Raw genomic sequence first — 18,908 nt, 5'->3', positions numbered from 1 at the left:
TTAAATTGTGTAGGTCATCCGTTATCATCATGAATAAAAACCTGGCAGTGTCATTAGGGAAGTCTAGCAGAGTGGGTTTGATTTAAAATGGATGTCTCAATACACCATTCAAGGTTTTGCATTGTGGTGTGTTAACCTGTTGAAAAAAAAAAAAATCTTTTTTTTAATGACACACTTTTGCCGTAGATCCCTAGCCCAAGTACACTAAACTGTAAATTGGTTAGAAGTAACTTACAAATGAGATTTAAATTAATCAACTTGATTAAAATCAATGTAGTTCTAATCATTAGATATCTTTTTTCATTTTTTTTTCTTTTTTAAGTACAAGTCAGAGTGAGACAAATAATAGTTTCTACTCCTAAACTGAACTGAATCACCCTTTCCTTGTCAGTGTGAAATGTGTCACCCACACAGTTTCCAGTGTCCTTCAAACCTGCACATTCTCCTTGTCCAGTCAAATGTTAACTGGTATATAACACCTCTTTCTTTTTTGAACTTCCTCACTTCCACATCCCCCCCCCCCCCAATATAACAGCTGCTAAGTTTCACTTTCCTTGTGTGCATGAGCATGAAGAATGCGATCTCTAAAAATCGTTTTGCCTGATGAGCTCACATACACAATAACCGTAATGGCACGGCGTGAATACCACGCAGGCATGAATTATACTGACACCAGTGTTACTTCATTGACTGATACGCTGAGATCATAGTTTTGAATTTTTCCGATGTCCTTGTATGCAACCAGGAATTGCCCACGGCAGATGCTGATCAGTCGGAGGTAAAATATAAACATAACTCACCAGTGGAGACAGTTGTCTTCCCATGTACGGCACTAAACTATTGTCACTCACCAATGAACACATTCATCCTTGCATGGAGAGCATTTTAAAAGTGAAAAGAACACGTAGCTTAGTCTTGATAAACGTCTGCACAGCTTTAGTGCATAGTATTGATCTCTTCCTTTGTATAGCATGAAGAAAGCCCGAGACTTATCCTCTGTCAAAAGCTATGTTTGGGATCCACAGTGTAAATCAATTATTTACGCTTCACCCACATCAGGAAAGATTGGGAATTGGTTTTGTGTATTTTTTTTTTAATCAACCTCAAGACAATTTAGAAAAAAAATAAGTTGTGGAAATGACTTCCATGAAGTCTCAATTCATTGAATAATTGTAATACAAGGTTGGTTTTGCTGAAGTGCATTACAATGTCAGCTCAGTTAAAAGTATTTAAATCTACAGATGTATCCCTCCATAAAAAGTACATTTATATACATGGGTTCAGCAGTAGACATTCTTCAGAGACTATCATACTTAAATGTTTGATATTCATCTTGACAATTTGATAGTCACCCATTAGTGGATGTCTTCTATCAAAATCCACTTTGACACATTACAGACAGCTGATATATCTCATGTGATTAAATATCCAGCAGGCAAACAAATTCCAATCTTTTCTTTTGTTTTTTCTAAATTGAAATGTAAGTAACATTCGAACACTCTATGAGTGTGGTCTATTATTGCAACGGATACTATTGTGAAGCCATATGTTGCTGTAGTAACCTGTAGGCCTACTAAGAAAATATTACATGGAATTCAATCTGAATAAATGAGAATGCCAATGAGTCACCTTTGTCTGACATTCGAGGTGAAGTCAAGTTTGTTAAATGGCTAAATAGTAACTATTATCAAAGTCATAGCACACAATATTGCTATAAGTTGTATTCCTAACATTCCTCACTGCTGCTTTCTATACATGCATGTTCTAAAATCTCAGTTATTACCAAAGAGGTACTTGTACCCCCTTGCTATTACCAATAAGATAACAGAGATACATGTATACACCTGCATAACATAATTGATAAATTCCAGTAACTGAAAGGTGTGTTACAAGATCATTCCAGTAACTGAAAGTTGTGTTACAAGTATCATGTGTAATTAGCAATTTACCCATGTTAATGAAAACAAAAATCAATGTACATGTATAGCACTTAAGTTTTTCCTCCTACCACTGTACCGCTGTAGACAGAGCCATCAGTACTAAATAAGTGACACTGTGCACTTCTTTTCGAATATTTACTTGCCATGGATTTCACATTTAGGAGAAGCCTTTAGAAAAAGTCTGTTATTCTTGGAGCAAGGGTAGACTAGAGATATATATGCTACATTATCTCAACACTCAGAGAAATTTGGTATAATCAAAATTGCGATTCAAGATTAGAGTGCTATGGATCCCATTTCATACCTAAAGTAGCAAATTATCAGAATTCAACCTCATTTCTGAGAAAGAAAAATCCCAAAAGGAATTCAGAGCAGTAAGTTCTCAATCATCGTCATTAAAAAAAAAAAGAAATCTGTCAAAAAAATGTTGCAGGCTTGTAAGACCATGACTGTGGAAAAAAAAAAAAACCTGACTAGATTTGTGTCCCAAAGTCACCAAAGATCATTGTGAGAAATCACTGCAAAGAAATTTATTTCTCAATTAGATTCATTACATAATGAAGAAGTGTTTAGAAAAGAAAACACCTTCTACAGAAATTTAGAGCTCATTTATTATGTGAATTACTTTTTTTTTATAAAACATCTGAGGTATGAAACATCATACATTTCAAATTTTAGTTTTGTAAAGCTTTGTCCTGTATGAATGTGGTAAGTTTCATGTGGTCTTGTCTTCTGAGTGACAATTTCTGCGTTATTTGTTTATTGTTCATTCTTGCGAAGTGCCCATGAACATGCCTGTGTACAGAGTGGTTTTCTGTCTTCATTTGTGTTTTGTCAAATTCCAAATCCACTTGCTCCATTGTTCATGGAATTTACCAGCTCCAGGTATAATCTGATGTTACAATAATTAGCCAAGCCACTGTGTGCGCCATGTTCATGGACTCCACCAACCCATACCAATGAAAGTAAAATGATTTTAATGATGTGATTATCTTAGTTTGCATACTTTCCCTTACCAACATGGAATCATGTGCAGATTACCGGTGTACATTTTGGAGCACAAGGAAAATGTTTGTGTATTTGATTAGGCCAGTGATTATGTCTGAAAAAAAAAAATGTGTAAAGATCAGCTGCCATCAAGAGAAATACTTTCTTGATGATTCACCAAAGTGTCTGCGTAGAATAAACCTTAAAACTTTGTGGTTAGTTTGTGCTAACCCAAAGATGCTGAAATTCTGAACTAGACAGTGATTAATTCATCAGTTTAGGTTGTTTGTTTGTTTGTTTTTTCCTCATTAGTTCATTTATTTTTACATTCAAAACTATATACGCAATCATTGCATGTCATAATGACATAATGATTTCCATTGTTGTGTGAAGTTGACAGGATATAAACTAGTTTACCCGTAATCATTTCACTCCAGACTCCTTCAGATGTGATATATTCACATGAAATGCACTCTCTCAGTGTTTTTGATTTCTTTGATTATGACAAAGAAAAGATGAGGTAGAAAGAACCAGATTTTGTATTTCCTCTCCCATACCATATTCAACTGAAATACAATGATGTGGTAATATGCTCACAAATGGGCTCGCATTCAAATCGCATAGATTTCTTCCAATATAGTTGGAGTGTGTTGTGCAGTACAGTGAAACTGATTCATGCTGTTTGCCACTTGGCACTTTGTTATCAAAGGAATTGGAGAAGAGGAAGAAATCTGTGGAGGAGCTGGAGTTTGGGCCTCCGTCCACATCCCACCTTGCCAAGAGGCTGGGCATCAACATCGAGAAGCCGACCTCGCCCAAGGAGATCGAGGTGGAGAAGGACCCCACCCCAACCCCGCCCCCGACACCTCCGCCGGAGGAGCCCAAGGAGGAGCCCAAGGCCCCGCCCAAGGTGGTCACCAAGATGAAGGTGGAAAAGCTGATCACCAAGCCGAAGCCGCCTCCCCCCAAGGAGAAGACCCCGACCCCACCCCCCTTGCCCACCCCCTCCCCGCCCCGCCCGCCGACACCCCTGCCACAGTTCATCACCCAGTTCAAGGGAACCGAGTGGTTTGAGCAGTACTTTCCTAATGCCACCAACAGGGTGAGCGGCCAATTGATATTCGGCAAATTTTCTCACTCCCATAAATTCTAATCTCTCAGAGCTGATGACAAGGAACCATGCATTCAGCACTTGTTTACTCCACCAATTTGATTTTTTTTTTAGTGTCTGGATCTCATGGCATATTTCTAGGGCACTTTTTGCAGTCATGGTTTACTTTTTATAAGAATTCAGTTCAAAATTTTGGTTGGGATTTGACAAGGACTAAAACTAACCAATCATTAGTAATCACATTGACTTGTCAGCTTTGATTTATATTTCAACAGACGGAAGTATCTCAACCCTTGTTCAATGCTATTTCCCCCTTCCCCTGTGTAAACTTATCTCCCTCTGTCCCCCTTACCCTCCAGACTTTCCCCAAGCCGTGGACGGTGACGGCCTTTGTGACCATGCTCCTGCGACTGATCAAGATCGCTGACTACGGGATGAAGACCCCCATCCTGTACTCCATCATCACTCTCCACCAGCAGGACCCCATCGCCAACGCCGACAGCGTCCTGGACATCATTCTCGCCATACTCAACAAGAACAATGGACCCACATGCCACGACGAGGACCAGAAGGTTAGAATATCTACGTCATGATAACCTTGGAAGCCGAAGTTAACCAGCTAGCGGCTTAGGAAACTATATCAAGAAATTGAAAGCCAGAGCTCAAAGTATATAATTCATTGCTTCTTATAATGTCATTATGTGAGTTTCTTTTTTTTTTTTTTTATGCTCTCTTCTTCCTTTCTTTTTTTTTTCAACATTTTACCTATTTCTCAAATGCAAGCAAGTGCACTGAACTTTATGGGTAGCTGGAGTTGGAGAGTTAGAAAGTTTTGTCAAGTAGGTTGAAATAAATTTAGCTGCTGTTTGGGTACATGCACTGGTGGTATTTTTCCATCAAGATGACCTTAAAGTTCCTATTAAACCTGCCTCTTGTCTTAAAGTTTAGCCTTATTACCTATGTTATATACCTATGTTAGTAATATCTCTAGTGATTTCTTTAATTTTATTTGATTGTGCAATCAACGATGTATAATTACCAAAGTACATGATACGGTAGGTATGCTGTTTGTATGATTTCATTTGTCAGTGTATAATGAAAATGCCATGTTTTCTGGGAAGGGTGTGCTAAATGCATGTTGTACACATGTATATATGCATGAATGTATGTATGTACATATGATACTCGGCAACAGTATCCAGAAAAATGCAAGCCAGAATTTACTTGCCATACAAAAGCAAAATTCAGTTTGTTGTGACAGACAATGAAGGTCCAACATGACTGTGGTCAATAATGTGATTCATGACGTATTCATTATCTCTGCCTCCCTCTTACTCAGGATTTCATTGTTGCATGCCTCCATTTCATCAAAGCGTATGGAGTCTTCAACAAGAAAGTTGTCATCGAGATCATGGTGGAGTTTGTAGATGGTGATAAAATGGTCAGGTATGCATTTCACTACCAAAGCTGAAGAGCATCGTCTTGTGCTGTTAAAAAACAAAAACAAAAACAAACACACAAACACACACACGCACACACAATGTTATTACCGAGAAGGGCAGTCATCAAGTTGCTATACTAAAGTTATCTTGATGGTTTCTTCTGGTATGATGATGACTCGATGGATGTTATACTTCTATGAAATTTGGGAAGATATGTGTTGTGTTGTGTTGTGTTGTGTTGTGTTGTGCTGTACTGTGTTGTGCTGTTTATTTTTGTTTCTTTTTTAAGGGCTTTCAAGGGACTCTGTTAATTGCAGCATTTAATCATTATGATATGGGGTCTCTTTGTATAAATTTTTAGGTGTAAGCTTCTCAAATATTCTTATATAATGCCGGCAACTTGACCCAAAGACAAATAAAAATCATTGTCTGTCTAGTGGTAAAAAGTGTGCTTTTTATTATTGTTAAGATTTTTTGGTAGCTTCTATTCAAATGCCATAAATTCTTATCCAGGGTAACATTAAAAAATGATAATAATATCATAAAAAGTGTTTGCCATTTAAAATCACATTTCTTTAAAGATCTGTTTCTCTTCTGCAAATGAAAGATGAACAGAATTCAGACGAAGTGATGATGCCTTTCATTTGTGAGACTGAGAGCAAGTTGAGCCATCAAATCAAATGTCGTATGAGAGGACGAAATTATGAAATTTTGAATAACCACTGACATAGATTGACAGAGAAAAGTTGCGTTCTCTACAGGGAGATGGCCCACGACCTTTTCCTCCACATGGGACTGGAGGATGTCCACAACTATTTCTTTAAGGAGCTGGACAGCTGGGATGTCTGGAGCATGGAGGAGGAGAGCCGAAAGAAGGAGGTCAAGGAGATGGCCCAGATGTGGCTGGACCAGTGGATGGCCCTCTTCAAGGTACGTTTAAAGGGATCGTTTAGTTTTGGTTGAGACCTAACTTCAAGTTTCTAACATTCCTTGGCAAGATGATGAGAAACCTCGTATGAAATGTGTAAGAGCATGTAATTTCAAGAGGGATTCAACGTTTATTTTATGAAAATTGGCTTTGAAATGGCTGAGATATCCGAAACAGAGTAAATAAATGAATAAAAAGTTGGACCCACCTTTTATTACGATCACTTTGTTTAACTTTGTTTTTGGATGTCTCAGCCACTCAAAAAACGATTTTTATCAAATAAACCTTAAATTCATCTTATAATGGTGTGCTCTGTACTATTTCATGACTGATTTTTTGGAATCTCACTAAAAAATTGAAGGCCCAGTTCTCGGATCATCCTCACCAATACTATACTATCCCTTTAAACCCAGTCGGCACTGTTGGCAATTCCATGACACACAGATGTCAGTGGCATATTGAAGTGGTGGTCCCGAGAGGCTTAAGCCATGTTGTGCTTTGTTTGCTGCTTGGCAGGCACGCTGGAGTGCTTTCTTTGCTGACTGGCATGGATGTCTGGAAATTAGTTGTCAATGAGTGGAAATGACCTAATCCCTCTCATCTCTATTGTGTCACCATGGCCCTTCCTGTTGGGCTGAGGTACATTGCTACACCTGAAGGAGCTTTGCTAAGTTTGAATGGATCACTAAATATTACTGAAAAAAGCTCGGCAAGTTTGATAAAGGAAAGTGCTTAGTTCAGAAAGAGATAAAACATTCCCTCCCCCCACAAAAGAAAGAAAAAAAAATTGTATACCATCTCCCCTCCCCTTTATTTGGAAAATAGTCTTTTTCACCAGCTTGATGATGGTCGGCTTCCATTATGAGAACCAAAAAGCCTTGTATATTAGGCACCTTAATGTGCTGAAGACTATAGTTTGGAGTTTACTTGGGCAGGTGTCTATGGGACATGTGTGTTATAGCAAATCCACTCATTCTTAAGAGGTTAATGCATCTGTAATATCATGCATCGTGCATTTCATGTCAATACATCAAAAAAGCAGAGAGCAGAATTTTTTTGAACGAAAAAAAAAAAAAAATTACAGGGAACAATGCTGCTACATGGGCCTTCATAAAGACTCCATGATAACCAAAGGTTAAGAGCCAAAAGTACAGTGTTTATTAAAACAATTATTCAAGGGGGACACTACTGTACATTCACAGTTATTCCTAGGGCATAATTTAGCCCGACAGTGAGTCACCAGAGATAGACTAAAACTCTTTTTTTGCTCACTTTTTTCCATCCACTCACAGGGCCACCTGAAGCGCTCCATCGAGCAGCTGCAGAAGGGGAAACTGACAGGCAAAATCTCCAGGAAGAAGAGCATTGACAAGGGCAGCAAAGCCACTGGCTCCCCTACCAAGAGGATTCTAAAGCCATCCGGGGAGGTGAGATTGATTTCACTTCTCCAATTTCCTCATCACACAATAGTGTCCCATTAGACATATGAAAAGTTTTATCGCAAAATGAGCTAAATCCATTCATGTTAACCTGAGATATTTGCTATTAAAAATGCTTAAAAAAACATGAAAATATGGGATATCTTTCATCATAACTTCTAGAATATTCCTTGTTATGTAACAAGTGAGATACCACTGGAAAGGTGTTATTTTACTCTATCTGATGATTGACTTATTTCAGATGGTTTAATATGGCACTTAACCTGTTTGTGATCAAACTCTTCATATAATTTTCCTATAGAATGCTACAGCAACCTACAATGCCATGGTAATCCACAGTAATCACATCCAAACACAACATGATTGTACAAGGATATCAAGTGCAGAATCATGCAGAGACTCCAACTCTCCCACTTACGACAGGAGATCTCCCACCGAAAGCCCATTTTTGCAAAATCACCCGTTCTCCTGCTTGCGATTTAATTTCTCCCGCCCTGGCTCTGTGTCTCCTGCTCGAAATGATCTCTTACTTGTATAGTGTCATCGTATGTTGAAAAATAAGCCTGAGATAGCACGAGAGAGCATCTAGAACCCTACAGCTGGACCCCGGCCACAAAGAACTTCACGCTCGTGATGTGCGCTTCACGCCCATCAAGTTGGAGTCTCCCAGTTGCTAGAGGTTTTGAGGCAGGAGAATCTCCAGATCAGAAGGTGCATGGGGTTGGAGTCTCTGATCATGTGTTTAGAAATGACAGCATTTGGAGGTGTTTACTGGAATGAAAGATGACCAAAGGAAAGCAGATGCTTGTTAAACAAAACAAGTGGTTATCTGGCAGTTAGGTTAACAACAGCTACAGAGTAAATGATTAAATCTTTGATTGCCATGCCACTATCTTTAATCTGTCTGTTCTTTCTTCCTTGTCATACATCAGAGTTCATTGCCGTCCATCTCGGAGCCGGGTTCCTCCTCCCATGAGTCAGACAAGCACTCTGAGGGCGGGGTGTCCGAGACAAAGACGGCATCGGCCACCTCCCTCGACCACGCCCCCGAGGAGACCTCCTCACAGCAATCACATCCTCCTCAGCAACAGAAGTCCCTCACAGGTATTCATACTGGCATCCAGTTTGGTTGCCTTGTTATTAACAATACTTAGTGTGTTTAGGAAATTTTCGTTCTTCATCAAAAATAGGAAAATTTGTTTAGGTAATTTTCGTTCTTCATCAAAAATAGGAAAATTTGTTATGGAAATGATTACTTGATATGTGTCTGCAAGATTAGAAATGCCTGTGGGTTTGCAAATGCAAGGAATCAGACTGACAAATCAAAGTGATTTACCTATTAAAAAAAAAAAAAGCAACTTAATAATCAAAGACTAATTATAAAGACGATAATTATGTCGATATGGTTTTTTGTCAAATTTATTGATATTCATGGTTGTTTTGTGTGAGGCTGTAATATGTATCAAAATTGAGACAAATTTTTCTTTTTAAACAAGATGGTCTTTGTATACGTTACGAATTTCGATTCACTTCTCAAGTTCGATCATTCAAAGTAAGAGTAAACTAAATTTAACATATAGTTCAATGAATCTAGCTCAATGTGAACTCCCCATGTCTCACTCCCCGCCGTGTCTTCACACCCCCACAGTGACCTTCAACGTTCCGCCGGACATGTCGGCCCTGGACAACATCCAGCCGATCGAGGCCATCAACTACTTTGTGGAGATGGAGGTGGAGCGGCACTTGGAGCGCCTCAAGATGGCCGCCGTCAAGGAGCAGCGGCAGAAGGAGGAGGAGAAGAAGAACACTGTTCTAGTCCTGCCAAAGATCAGGAGGTGGGTGCTTACTTTGTTGACAAGAAAACAAATGAATAGACAAAAGAAGAACACCATTCTTGTCCTGCCAAACATCAGGAGGTGGGTGTTAACTTTATTGACGAGAAAACAAACTAACAAGAGAAAATACATACATCTGAAGAAGCTTTGTAGTTTGCCAGTGATATTATTGTTTGTGTGGCTCTGTAGGTAAGTTTTTGTTTTTTTTTACAAATGCACAGAAACTCTTCATTTGAAGTTACCAGGAGGGTCTGTGGATGGTACATCTATGCATCAGTGTGTCTCTGTTTGTGTCCATAATGAATGTATGGTATGTATGTGTTGCAAGTCAAGTCATATGTATGTCATTGCACAGCAATGTTTATACATTGTAAAAGCCCGGAATGTACCTTTCTTCCTATATTGTTGCAGCGACTGTCAAAGATTGTCTATAATGAGATGTGTACTGTACATATCTACCTCTGCTGCCTCTATGTCTTGTGCAGCTTACGTGCTATGTATGCCAGTATTAAAGGCTGATCATCTGCCCCTCTCTCAGTGAGGCTCGTCATCCCAAATTAATTAACAGCCATTTTTTACTCTCCAAAATGCTGTCAATCTCAGTGGATCAGGATCAACGGTGGTAGGAAGGTAAACTCTTACTAAGAGTCCCCAGTCATACGAGGGACCCCAAGCTTGCTGTGCCGGAGAACTCTTATACGAAATGTTACACAATGAAATACATTTACTTTGTTCTTTTTTATATAAAAACTGGTGAATGTCTCTACAAAAGAAAAAAAAAGACACTAAAATAAAAAGTGTACTTTAAAACTGCAGTATATCTTCGATATAATGTTTATCTTTAGGTGATGGGAGGAGGAGAGAAGGAAAAGCTATACATAAATGGAATAGAAAAATAAAGTGTTGACACAGATTTAATGTTCGGTCCATCATACCTGCTGATTTTAGTTTACAAATGAAACGAAGCTTTGTAAATAACATGCACTAATTGGCACAATGATTGATTACAGCTTTGATTATGCAACTTGGCTTTGGAACTATGCACCAGATGGGCATAGATTAGGCAAAAATCTGAAATTTTGCGTGGCTTACTGTAAGAGAGAAAGGAGGAGCATATGCTAAGACAATCGCAACGAGACATCTACGCTTTCTAAACTATATGAACTTTTACAGGGAGAGTCAAATATGCCTCATCCTTCCATCCTCCAATTTACTTTAGAGTTGAACAATTTTCAGCTGTAAAATGCAGGTTCAATGATATTCTAAGTATGACAAAACAGAAATATGTTTGAAAGATAAAACTGTATGTTTAACCATGCCATAATATGCGTGCGGTGTGATTTGCAGTGATATCTCACGAGTGTTATGCACCAATCGCCAACCTTGCTTGAGCTGACTCCACGCAAGTCAAAAGCCTCACTAAGTTGAAAATCATTGTGATCATTCTAATGGTTTTCCTCTTCCTTCCTTGGAAGACAAATGAAGAATAATTTGCACTGAGGCTAAACTTGTGTGAAGTAGGTATTCCATCTCCAGTGTCACCGGGTTCAACTTATGTGAGGTTGGCTGCCTTTCACCAAGTATGCAACTTGACTCTTTGTGCATATCAGCAGGAGCTATATCATCTGAGCTATTATTTACAATATTATTACATTTGATGGAAAGGATTGCCATATTTCAGCTACTTTTTCTCAAATTACAGCATGCAATTGCTTTATGAATTATAAAGAAACTGTCCATTTTCCAACAGTTTTGATACAGAAGAGTAAAAAGAAAAAAAAAATTGTTTAGTGCTGTCACATTTGCTGTTTCACTCTCTCTTACCAATAGCTTGTGTTTTGTTTGTTTCTTGAAAATCTTTATATCTTACTATTTAACAGCTAGAATCCCTGTGGCAAAGAATGACATGTTTTTAGATTCAGTATGTAGTCTTTATTTAAGCATCTCCGCCTGACACACGTTCGTGTGCGGTGGCATTTGCTATGTTGTTACAAGTATGAGCTTTCCGAGATAAATCTTCTTTAAAATGGTTTGTTTTGCACATTTTCCAACTGCTGCTAAGCACTGCTTTTAAGAGTACAGAGGTTTGTGCACATTCAGAGAGAGAGAGAGAGAGAGAGAGTGTGTGTGTGAAAAGGTGTGTGCGATCATTCATGACTGCACCCTTTAAATGTTCTCACCGTGTTGGTTTAGAATGGAAACTAAACTGAACTCCGTAACATCCACAGATGAAATTTTAATGATATACATTGTTTTTTTCCCCATGTCATGAGTTAACAGTGGTTTTGCTTCTTTTACTAATGACTGAGCAACATAATTTTATGAAGGTGATTTAAGCATGTCCTTTTCGCGTGTGATATACTTTCACTTGTGCAATCGACTGAAGGGAGGAGTCCGATGAAGATGACTTCATGTCAAGGTTTGTTTATGTTTTTTGCCGTTGATAAGTTATCATCCTTTCAAGGGACTGGGAAATCTATTGCATTCATCATTTTTTAGGGGTTCGCTTTTAGGGGGTTTCTTGTTTGCTACAGAACTGATGAGATTCTATGAAAATGGTATTATAGGGTTTATTCATCCGATTGCCTTTAAAAAGTGATCACTTAAACTTGTCTTTCATTCAGACCACTGCTCCTTCCATGAAAAAGGCACAGTAATATGTGGAAACATATTAAAACGCTGTACATTTTTCTGTGAAGTATGTACTCCTGTTTTAAGAATATAAAATACCCATAAAATTGCACATGATCAAATTAATATGTATCGCATTCTCACTATGAGATGACCATTTGTCCAAGGGTTTGCTCAAACAAAAATCAGTTTATATTTCCTGTTACTTGATATGCCATTAGTTACACTCATGTCACAGCCATAGATACTTGCATTGCCTATTTCAGTGTTCTGAATGACTTTGTTTGAGTGGTTGTCATCAACCATTTTTTTGTCACTTTTTTTTTTTTTGTCTGTAACGTTTTGAGGTCAGCATCAAATAGCCTATGTTCTGAATCTACACTCGATATCAAATTTGATAAAGTTATCGTATAATCAGTTTGCTACAAAAGGCAAATAACATGTAACTCCTGGTTGTTGAATGGCTTTTACTGACCTGTGTTGCTCTTGATTTCCTTTGCAAATGTTGTAGAGATTTCTCTGATGAAGAGCTGCGAAAGAGGTAAAGACATAACACTGAATGTTTGACTGCCGTACTAATACTCGGGTGTATTGAAGTGTAGTATTGTTTCTTTATGAAATCTTTCTCACAAGATTTTATCACTTGCTTATGTAGAGTGTTTTATCTCAAGTACACAAGGTATGTTGCTTACTGAATTTGACAACTGTGAAGGATCATATGTTAAATAGTGATACTCTTATCCCACAGTGCCAATCAATCAATTACTCACGTCAGGTACTACTCCTGAGATCCATGGATAGGTTAATACCAGCAGACTTAGTCTTTCATGATCTCAGCAATGTCATGCATGTTTTGAGACCAAGTGTCCATTCTTATTGTATCAGATCCAACAGATAGCTGCAATCAGTTACTTACCATCAAAACTGATGAAGGAGCAGAAGTCTCTTTGTTGTCTCTAATTTCATACTGTATACGCCATATATTTCGCGAGTCTAAATTTTCGCGAATCGGGAGTTCCCGACGATTTGGCGAGTGGTTAAATTTGCGATCGTGGAGTCCTGTACTGAACGGAGAAGTGTACACGCATACGTCACATACACATCGCGAACAGCACCTGACTCGCGAAATTCGCGAAAATGAAATCCTCGCGAAATATTCGGCGTATATTCACGAGTCAGGTGCTATTCCAGAATTTAAAGACACACGAAAATATTGACTCTGATCCTGATATGAATGTGACGTGCACATATACATTTCTCTGTTCAGTACTGTATTCCACAATCGCGAATTTAACCACTTGCGAAATCATTGGGAAGTCCCGATTCGCGAAAATTTAGACTCGCTAAATATAATTCATGGCTTATACAGTATCTAAGCTCGTGAACATGCCCACTCTATGCTCTTCTGTAGCAGAAGTGTGCCTTCATGTATTTGTTTATTGAGGCAATGAAGAGATGGATTTTACCAATTGACAACAGTAGCAGATTAATGCATCTACATGTATGTGTCTCATAAGGATTTGGCATGATCTAATCAAGGTATAGAAAGACAATATATTCAGTCTTAGATAAGGTATACCATCATTATGAGCAAAATGGCTCTTCATATTAAGCTACGCTTGTTCCTATCCTTACTGGCCAAATTTGACAGAAATCCATTTCGCCATTGCCATTTTTTTTTTCTATCGTTGTGAAGGTTTGGGATCTTGTCAGTCTGGATGTTACTAACATAAACTGTGTGTGACAATGTCATTGAATTTGAAATTTATGCGATTAGAGCAAGTGAGGATTGTATAATGTGTGTGTTTGATGTGAGTACACCATTTTGTGAACATATGTATTGCACAGAAGCTGCACCTAGTTTGTGTTTGTTGCGCAATTGAAGTCTACTGCCCAGATGGCTACCAGCCTGCATAGAAGTCAATGCTATCTGCAAGGAACCGTATAGGCAAGAGAGACTTCTTTCACAGACAGTTTGACTTGTTGGTGTTATGGACAGAATTCTTCAATGTGGGATATCATGCAGCCTCATACTGCATTGTGTGGTATTGCTGTGGTGATATAGTTACCTTTGCTGTGTGAACAGTTCAGTAAATAGGACAGACATTTACAATTCTAAGTGCTGTAATGTGTCATCTGAGCCATTGGTGAGAACAAACAATATCTTGTACGGAAATGAGTGAGTATCAGATTGAATGAGTTTTCAGACAGTACCTTATAAAGAAACATTTAAATGTCAGTTTTTCCTTTCATGCAGCTGTGTATGTCATTAAATAATACAAATGTGATAGCATTGTTCATATATTCTATACATTTTTCTTATGTTTTTTCTACTATTTGGAGGTCATTATGATGTAATGCATACAAGTAATTTGATCTGCCACTCAAGTCTAACCATGAAGCTGTAAAAAATAAAATATTCATGGTGTGTGTTGCTCAGCCACTAGCAGTTTTGATAATCTAGAGTAATTTCATTTACTTAGCAGTCAGCACTGATCTCCATAAAAATTTTAACTGTGAAAAGCAATTGTAGTACCATTATCTTATATTTCTTCTCTCTAAGGTATTACTCACAATCTGTGATTAGATTCTTGAAAGATTGGTTTGAATGATATGTCATTTTATTGACAGTCACCGGCACATTTATTATATCTACACTCTTAGTCAATGCCTTACCTGGGCTTGGAAATATTGACTTCTTTTTTTTTTTCTTTAAAAAAAAAACAAACAAACAAACTTGTCTCCACAAGTGATAAAATGTTATTATTACAACAATCATGATATACCTTTCTACCCACAATGCTAATGACATTCAGTGAAGGAGGTTCATCAACTGACTTCAAAGCAGCAAGGTAAATAAACATTCTTAATTTTTTGCTGTCTATTCACAGTCACTAAACACAAGAAGTGAGGAATGTACTCACCTTGTAATTGAATTTGATATGTGCAATTTGATAGTACAAGAACTGGATATGACATTTACTGTAGTTTGTTTTTCATCCATCAGCATATGTCTGAAGGAAGTGTGATATTGTGATATAACATGTTATGCAATATGAGATGGAATATTGAATCAAAATACATTCATTCATATAATATTTTCACCATAAGTTGGTACGTGTACATATCATATGTACATTATATAGAGATAGAGAGAAAGAAAGAAGGAAGAGTGAGAGAGAGAGAGAGAAAGGGCAAAAAATATGTATAAGATGTTGAACATAAAATTACTTTGCTTAGAGTGCAAATAGTTATGATGTGCATAAGCACATAGGTTACATAGGAGACCTGTACATGTTTACGGATTGTAGTTCAATAGTTGCTCAAATGAAAGTTTTTTTTTCCATCCTCTCCCATAGTACCAGTTTCCTTAATTTTGGATACATTATACATGCATGAAATCATCAAATTATTTATTGGCTGTGTGTAAGGTAATTGGTAGTACCTTGTTCAAAGAGCATTGTCTATTGAGTGAAGTAGAATTACATGAAAACAGAGTCCTTTTATATACCAGTGAAATCACTTTGTTATATCAGGATTAAAAAAAAAAAAAAACCCAACAACAACAGATGATTAAAAGGAACTCTGAAATCTGGGACAAGAATATTACTATTGATATCAGTGTTTTTTGTTTATGGTTAGAGTCCACTGTATAATTCAAATGTCTTTTTTTTTTTGTCATTCTGTCATTACTTTCTGCACTTTTTTTTTTTGGTTGTTGTTCATGCTTCCGTGTCTTCTTTTTTTGTTTGTGATGTCATCCTATAGAGAGTGGTGGGAAGAGATGAAGAGGTATGACATGTCTTTCTCATCACATTTCTATTTTTAGAGAAGCATTTTTAGATCAAATGGTAAAATATGTTATCAGTTTGAGGATCCTAAACATTTACATTTTTTCTATCTTTTATAGTGGAGCTATAATTAATTCAACTCAGAATCAGTACATATATATGTATTCTTCATTGTTACAAGCTGTGCCTTGTGAACCGTGAACATGGTCTAGCAAATCAATGTTAAAATTCTTTCAGCTAAGTGTAAGTAATTCAACCAAACTTACAATTGAAATGTTCAGCAAGTTTCTGATTTGCAAATAGTTTGGTTTGTTATGCTCAAGATATTTCAGTAGAACACAGTGAGAGAAACATGGTCTATGTCTCTACCTTGAGGGGGAGTGTACTGAAACACATTAGTGTTTTTATGTATTTTTTTTTTATTTTGACCAGAAATTTTTGAAGAAATCAGCATGACATTATGTGTCATCTTTAATCATATTCATGTGTTATCAAGGTTCTACTTTAGTTTGTAAAGAAACATTTGTGAGGCTCAATAGAATTATATGTAATATATGTGAACAAAAAAAACCAAACAAACAAACAAACAAACACAAAAATGCAACTTTCTCTGTTCTCACAAGGTATTAGTCAAGTAAAACTTAATTAACAGCTTCAAATTCAGACTGCAAGAATAGGCCAGTAAGTCATTGTTGTGATTAAGATGGTACAGCTCTCACTTACATCTTTAGAATGTTCAAATCATATTGAATAAATTCTATTGTTATAAGTGATGTCTCTTACGTTGCAGTTTTGAAATCACCTTTTTCTGTCATAACTTACTATCATATGTGTATTCTACTGATGACATGCAATCATTAGGTCAAAAAAGAAAAAGAAGAAGCAGAAGGAAGAGAGGTATTGTGTGACGTGTCTTATCACATCAATAACATCGTTTTCTTCATTTTCACTTGAACTCTGTTTTCCAGCAGAATTGCTAATTTTGTAACTCGTTGAGGGTGTTAAACAAAAATTGAGTGTTTGCAAATTTTTTGAATGATGACCAAGAAGATGAATATAGGTGCACCATAGTGCAAGGTCCTTCTGATGGTCATAGTTCATTTTTTTTTTTTTTTTTTTTTTTGTAGAAGATAACAATCAAATGGTTTTTGTGTGTGTCCCTTGAAAATTTGACTTTGGAGTTAAAAAAAAAAATAATAGTAATGATAAGTTGAAGAGATATTCATAATCCTCACTACTGTATTCATTCATCATGTTTGCTGACCTGAGGCAAGCCTTTCTTTCAGCGAGTGCCAAATCTAATATAAAATGAGAGAGTTTATGAAAAAAACATTTCTTTTTTTTTAAAATGGAATTTCTGAATCTCACCAATAAGAGCCAAGAGCTTGGTGAATGATTGTTTTCAACAAGGTGAAATTGAGAACATGTAGGTTTATAGTTTTCCTTAGTGTCAAACTTATAGACATTTAGCAGTTATTGAATGCAAGTTAGAAATCAAGCCAATCCTGGTCAGTTGTTAAATTTCATGCCATTGAAGAGAATGGAATGAGGAGAGTAAGATGCTGAATTCTATGTGTGTTCTATTAAAAGGAAAATGCTGTGCAAAGAGAAGAAAGATTATGCATAATTGTGCAGAGACTAATATTTTTTTTTTTGTCACGTTCTTGACATAATAATCTCCTTGAATTATGATTCATACATGCCATTCATGAATGATTGTTGTCAATTCTAGTGTGTGTGTGTTTGTGTGTGTATTTGTGTGTTCAATTCTTCAATTTCTTCTTCTTCTTCTTCTTCTTCTTCTTTTGTGCACTAAGAGCAAGACGGTAGACCTTACATTTGCACCAGATCACATTCTATTCAAAAAATGTAAAACCATTTATTTGTCTTACAAAAAAAAAAAATTATATTTTTGAAGTGAAAGGGGCACTCATCTGCAGTGTTGCATACTTGTGACAGTGGTGTGTTATGTTCTCATTGACAGAAATGTAGGGATGAAAAGACAATCTTGTAACCATACTTTTCAAGTCTGCAAGAGATGTCTGTCCATGAGTTATGTTTGTATTTGCATCGTCATAAGCGGTCTATCCTAGTTGGAACAATATCACTACAGGTTGACTTAGTAGAACTTTGTAACTATTGTCTAACAAAGTCACAAATGTTAACGCTTTGATTAATTTGATTTGTGTTCACGTATGACAGTAATATGACATGCTCAGTGAGAATTCAATAATTGATCGAACATCCAACATATTTACATTGAGAGCAGCTGTATAAAGAGTTGTTTTCTGACTGCATATTGGAGGGCACAGTGTGATTATTCACAGTTACTTAACTTTTGCTGTGTGCACCATACATATCAATGATGGAGGAAGGTAAGGAATAAAATAGACCAGTTGAACTGGATGTATTCAGATATTGATCATGTCTAATTCATATCTCTGTCAATCAATGTAACACCACCAATCTGATTGTGATCTGCCTGGGGCTTGTGTATCCTCAAAAACAACATGAAAACAAATATCAGCTATAGAAATAGAGTTTAGAGGAAAGCACATGAAGTAAATATATAGCTTGTCACTGTCCATCTATTTTTAAAAAGTAAAAGAAAAAAAAAATTGGGAAGGGTGATATTATGAATGCATTGGTCAACTGGTCTACTTATTCAAACCTTGGATCTCCTATATGGTTCCCTGTTACATTCTCTCCTATCCCATGCCATCAATTAGGACAAGGAAAAGGTAATTGAACTGCTGGAAGGGCAGTGTGTGATGTAGAAGCCAATGTATAAAATAGATGTTATG

At 36.9% G+C, this 18,908-nt stretch overlaps 1 protein-coding gene across 1 annotated transcript in view; it reads left to right on the top strand.

Annotated features, from left to right (window-relative positions):
* LOC140232618 (uncharacterized) overlaps nt 1–18,908 on the top strand; it is a 47,438-nt gene that overhangs the window by 25,599 nt on the left and 2,931 nt on the right. Inside the window, exons 20-26 of the mRNA XM_072312716.1 lie at nt 3,637–4,029; nt 4,398–4,610; nt 5,378–5,484; nt 6,242–6,410; nt 7,701–7,835; nt 8,780–8,951; nt 9,496–9,682. Of these exons, the coding sequence (XP_072168817.1) occupies nt 3,637–4,029; nt 4,398–4,610; nt 5,378–5,484; nt 6,242–6,410; nt 7,701–7,835; nt 8,780–8,951; nt 9,496–9,682 (1,376 nt within the window). The remainder of the gene's footprint in view (nt 1–3,636; nt 4,030–4,397; nt 4,611–5,377; nt 5,485–6,241; nt 6,411–7,700; nt 7,836–8,779; nt 8,952–9,495; nt 9,683–18,908) is intronic.

The sequence above is a fragment of the Diadema setosum genome, chromosome 9 (genome assembly GCF_964275005.1).
Source record: "Diadema setosum chromosome 9, eeDiaSeto1, whole genome shotgun sequence".
Taxonomy (NCBI): domain Eukaryota; kingdom Metazoa; phylum Echinodermata; class Echinoidea; order Diadematoida; family Diadematidae; genus Diadema; species Diadema setosum.
This window is presented reverse-complemented; position numbering and strand designations above follow the sequence as displayed.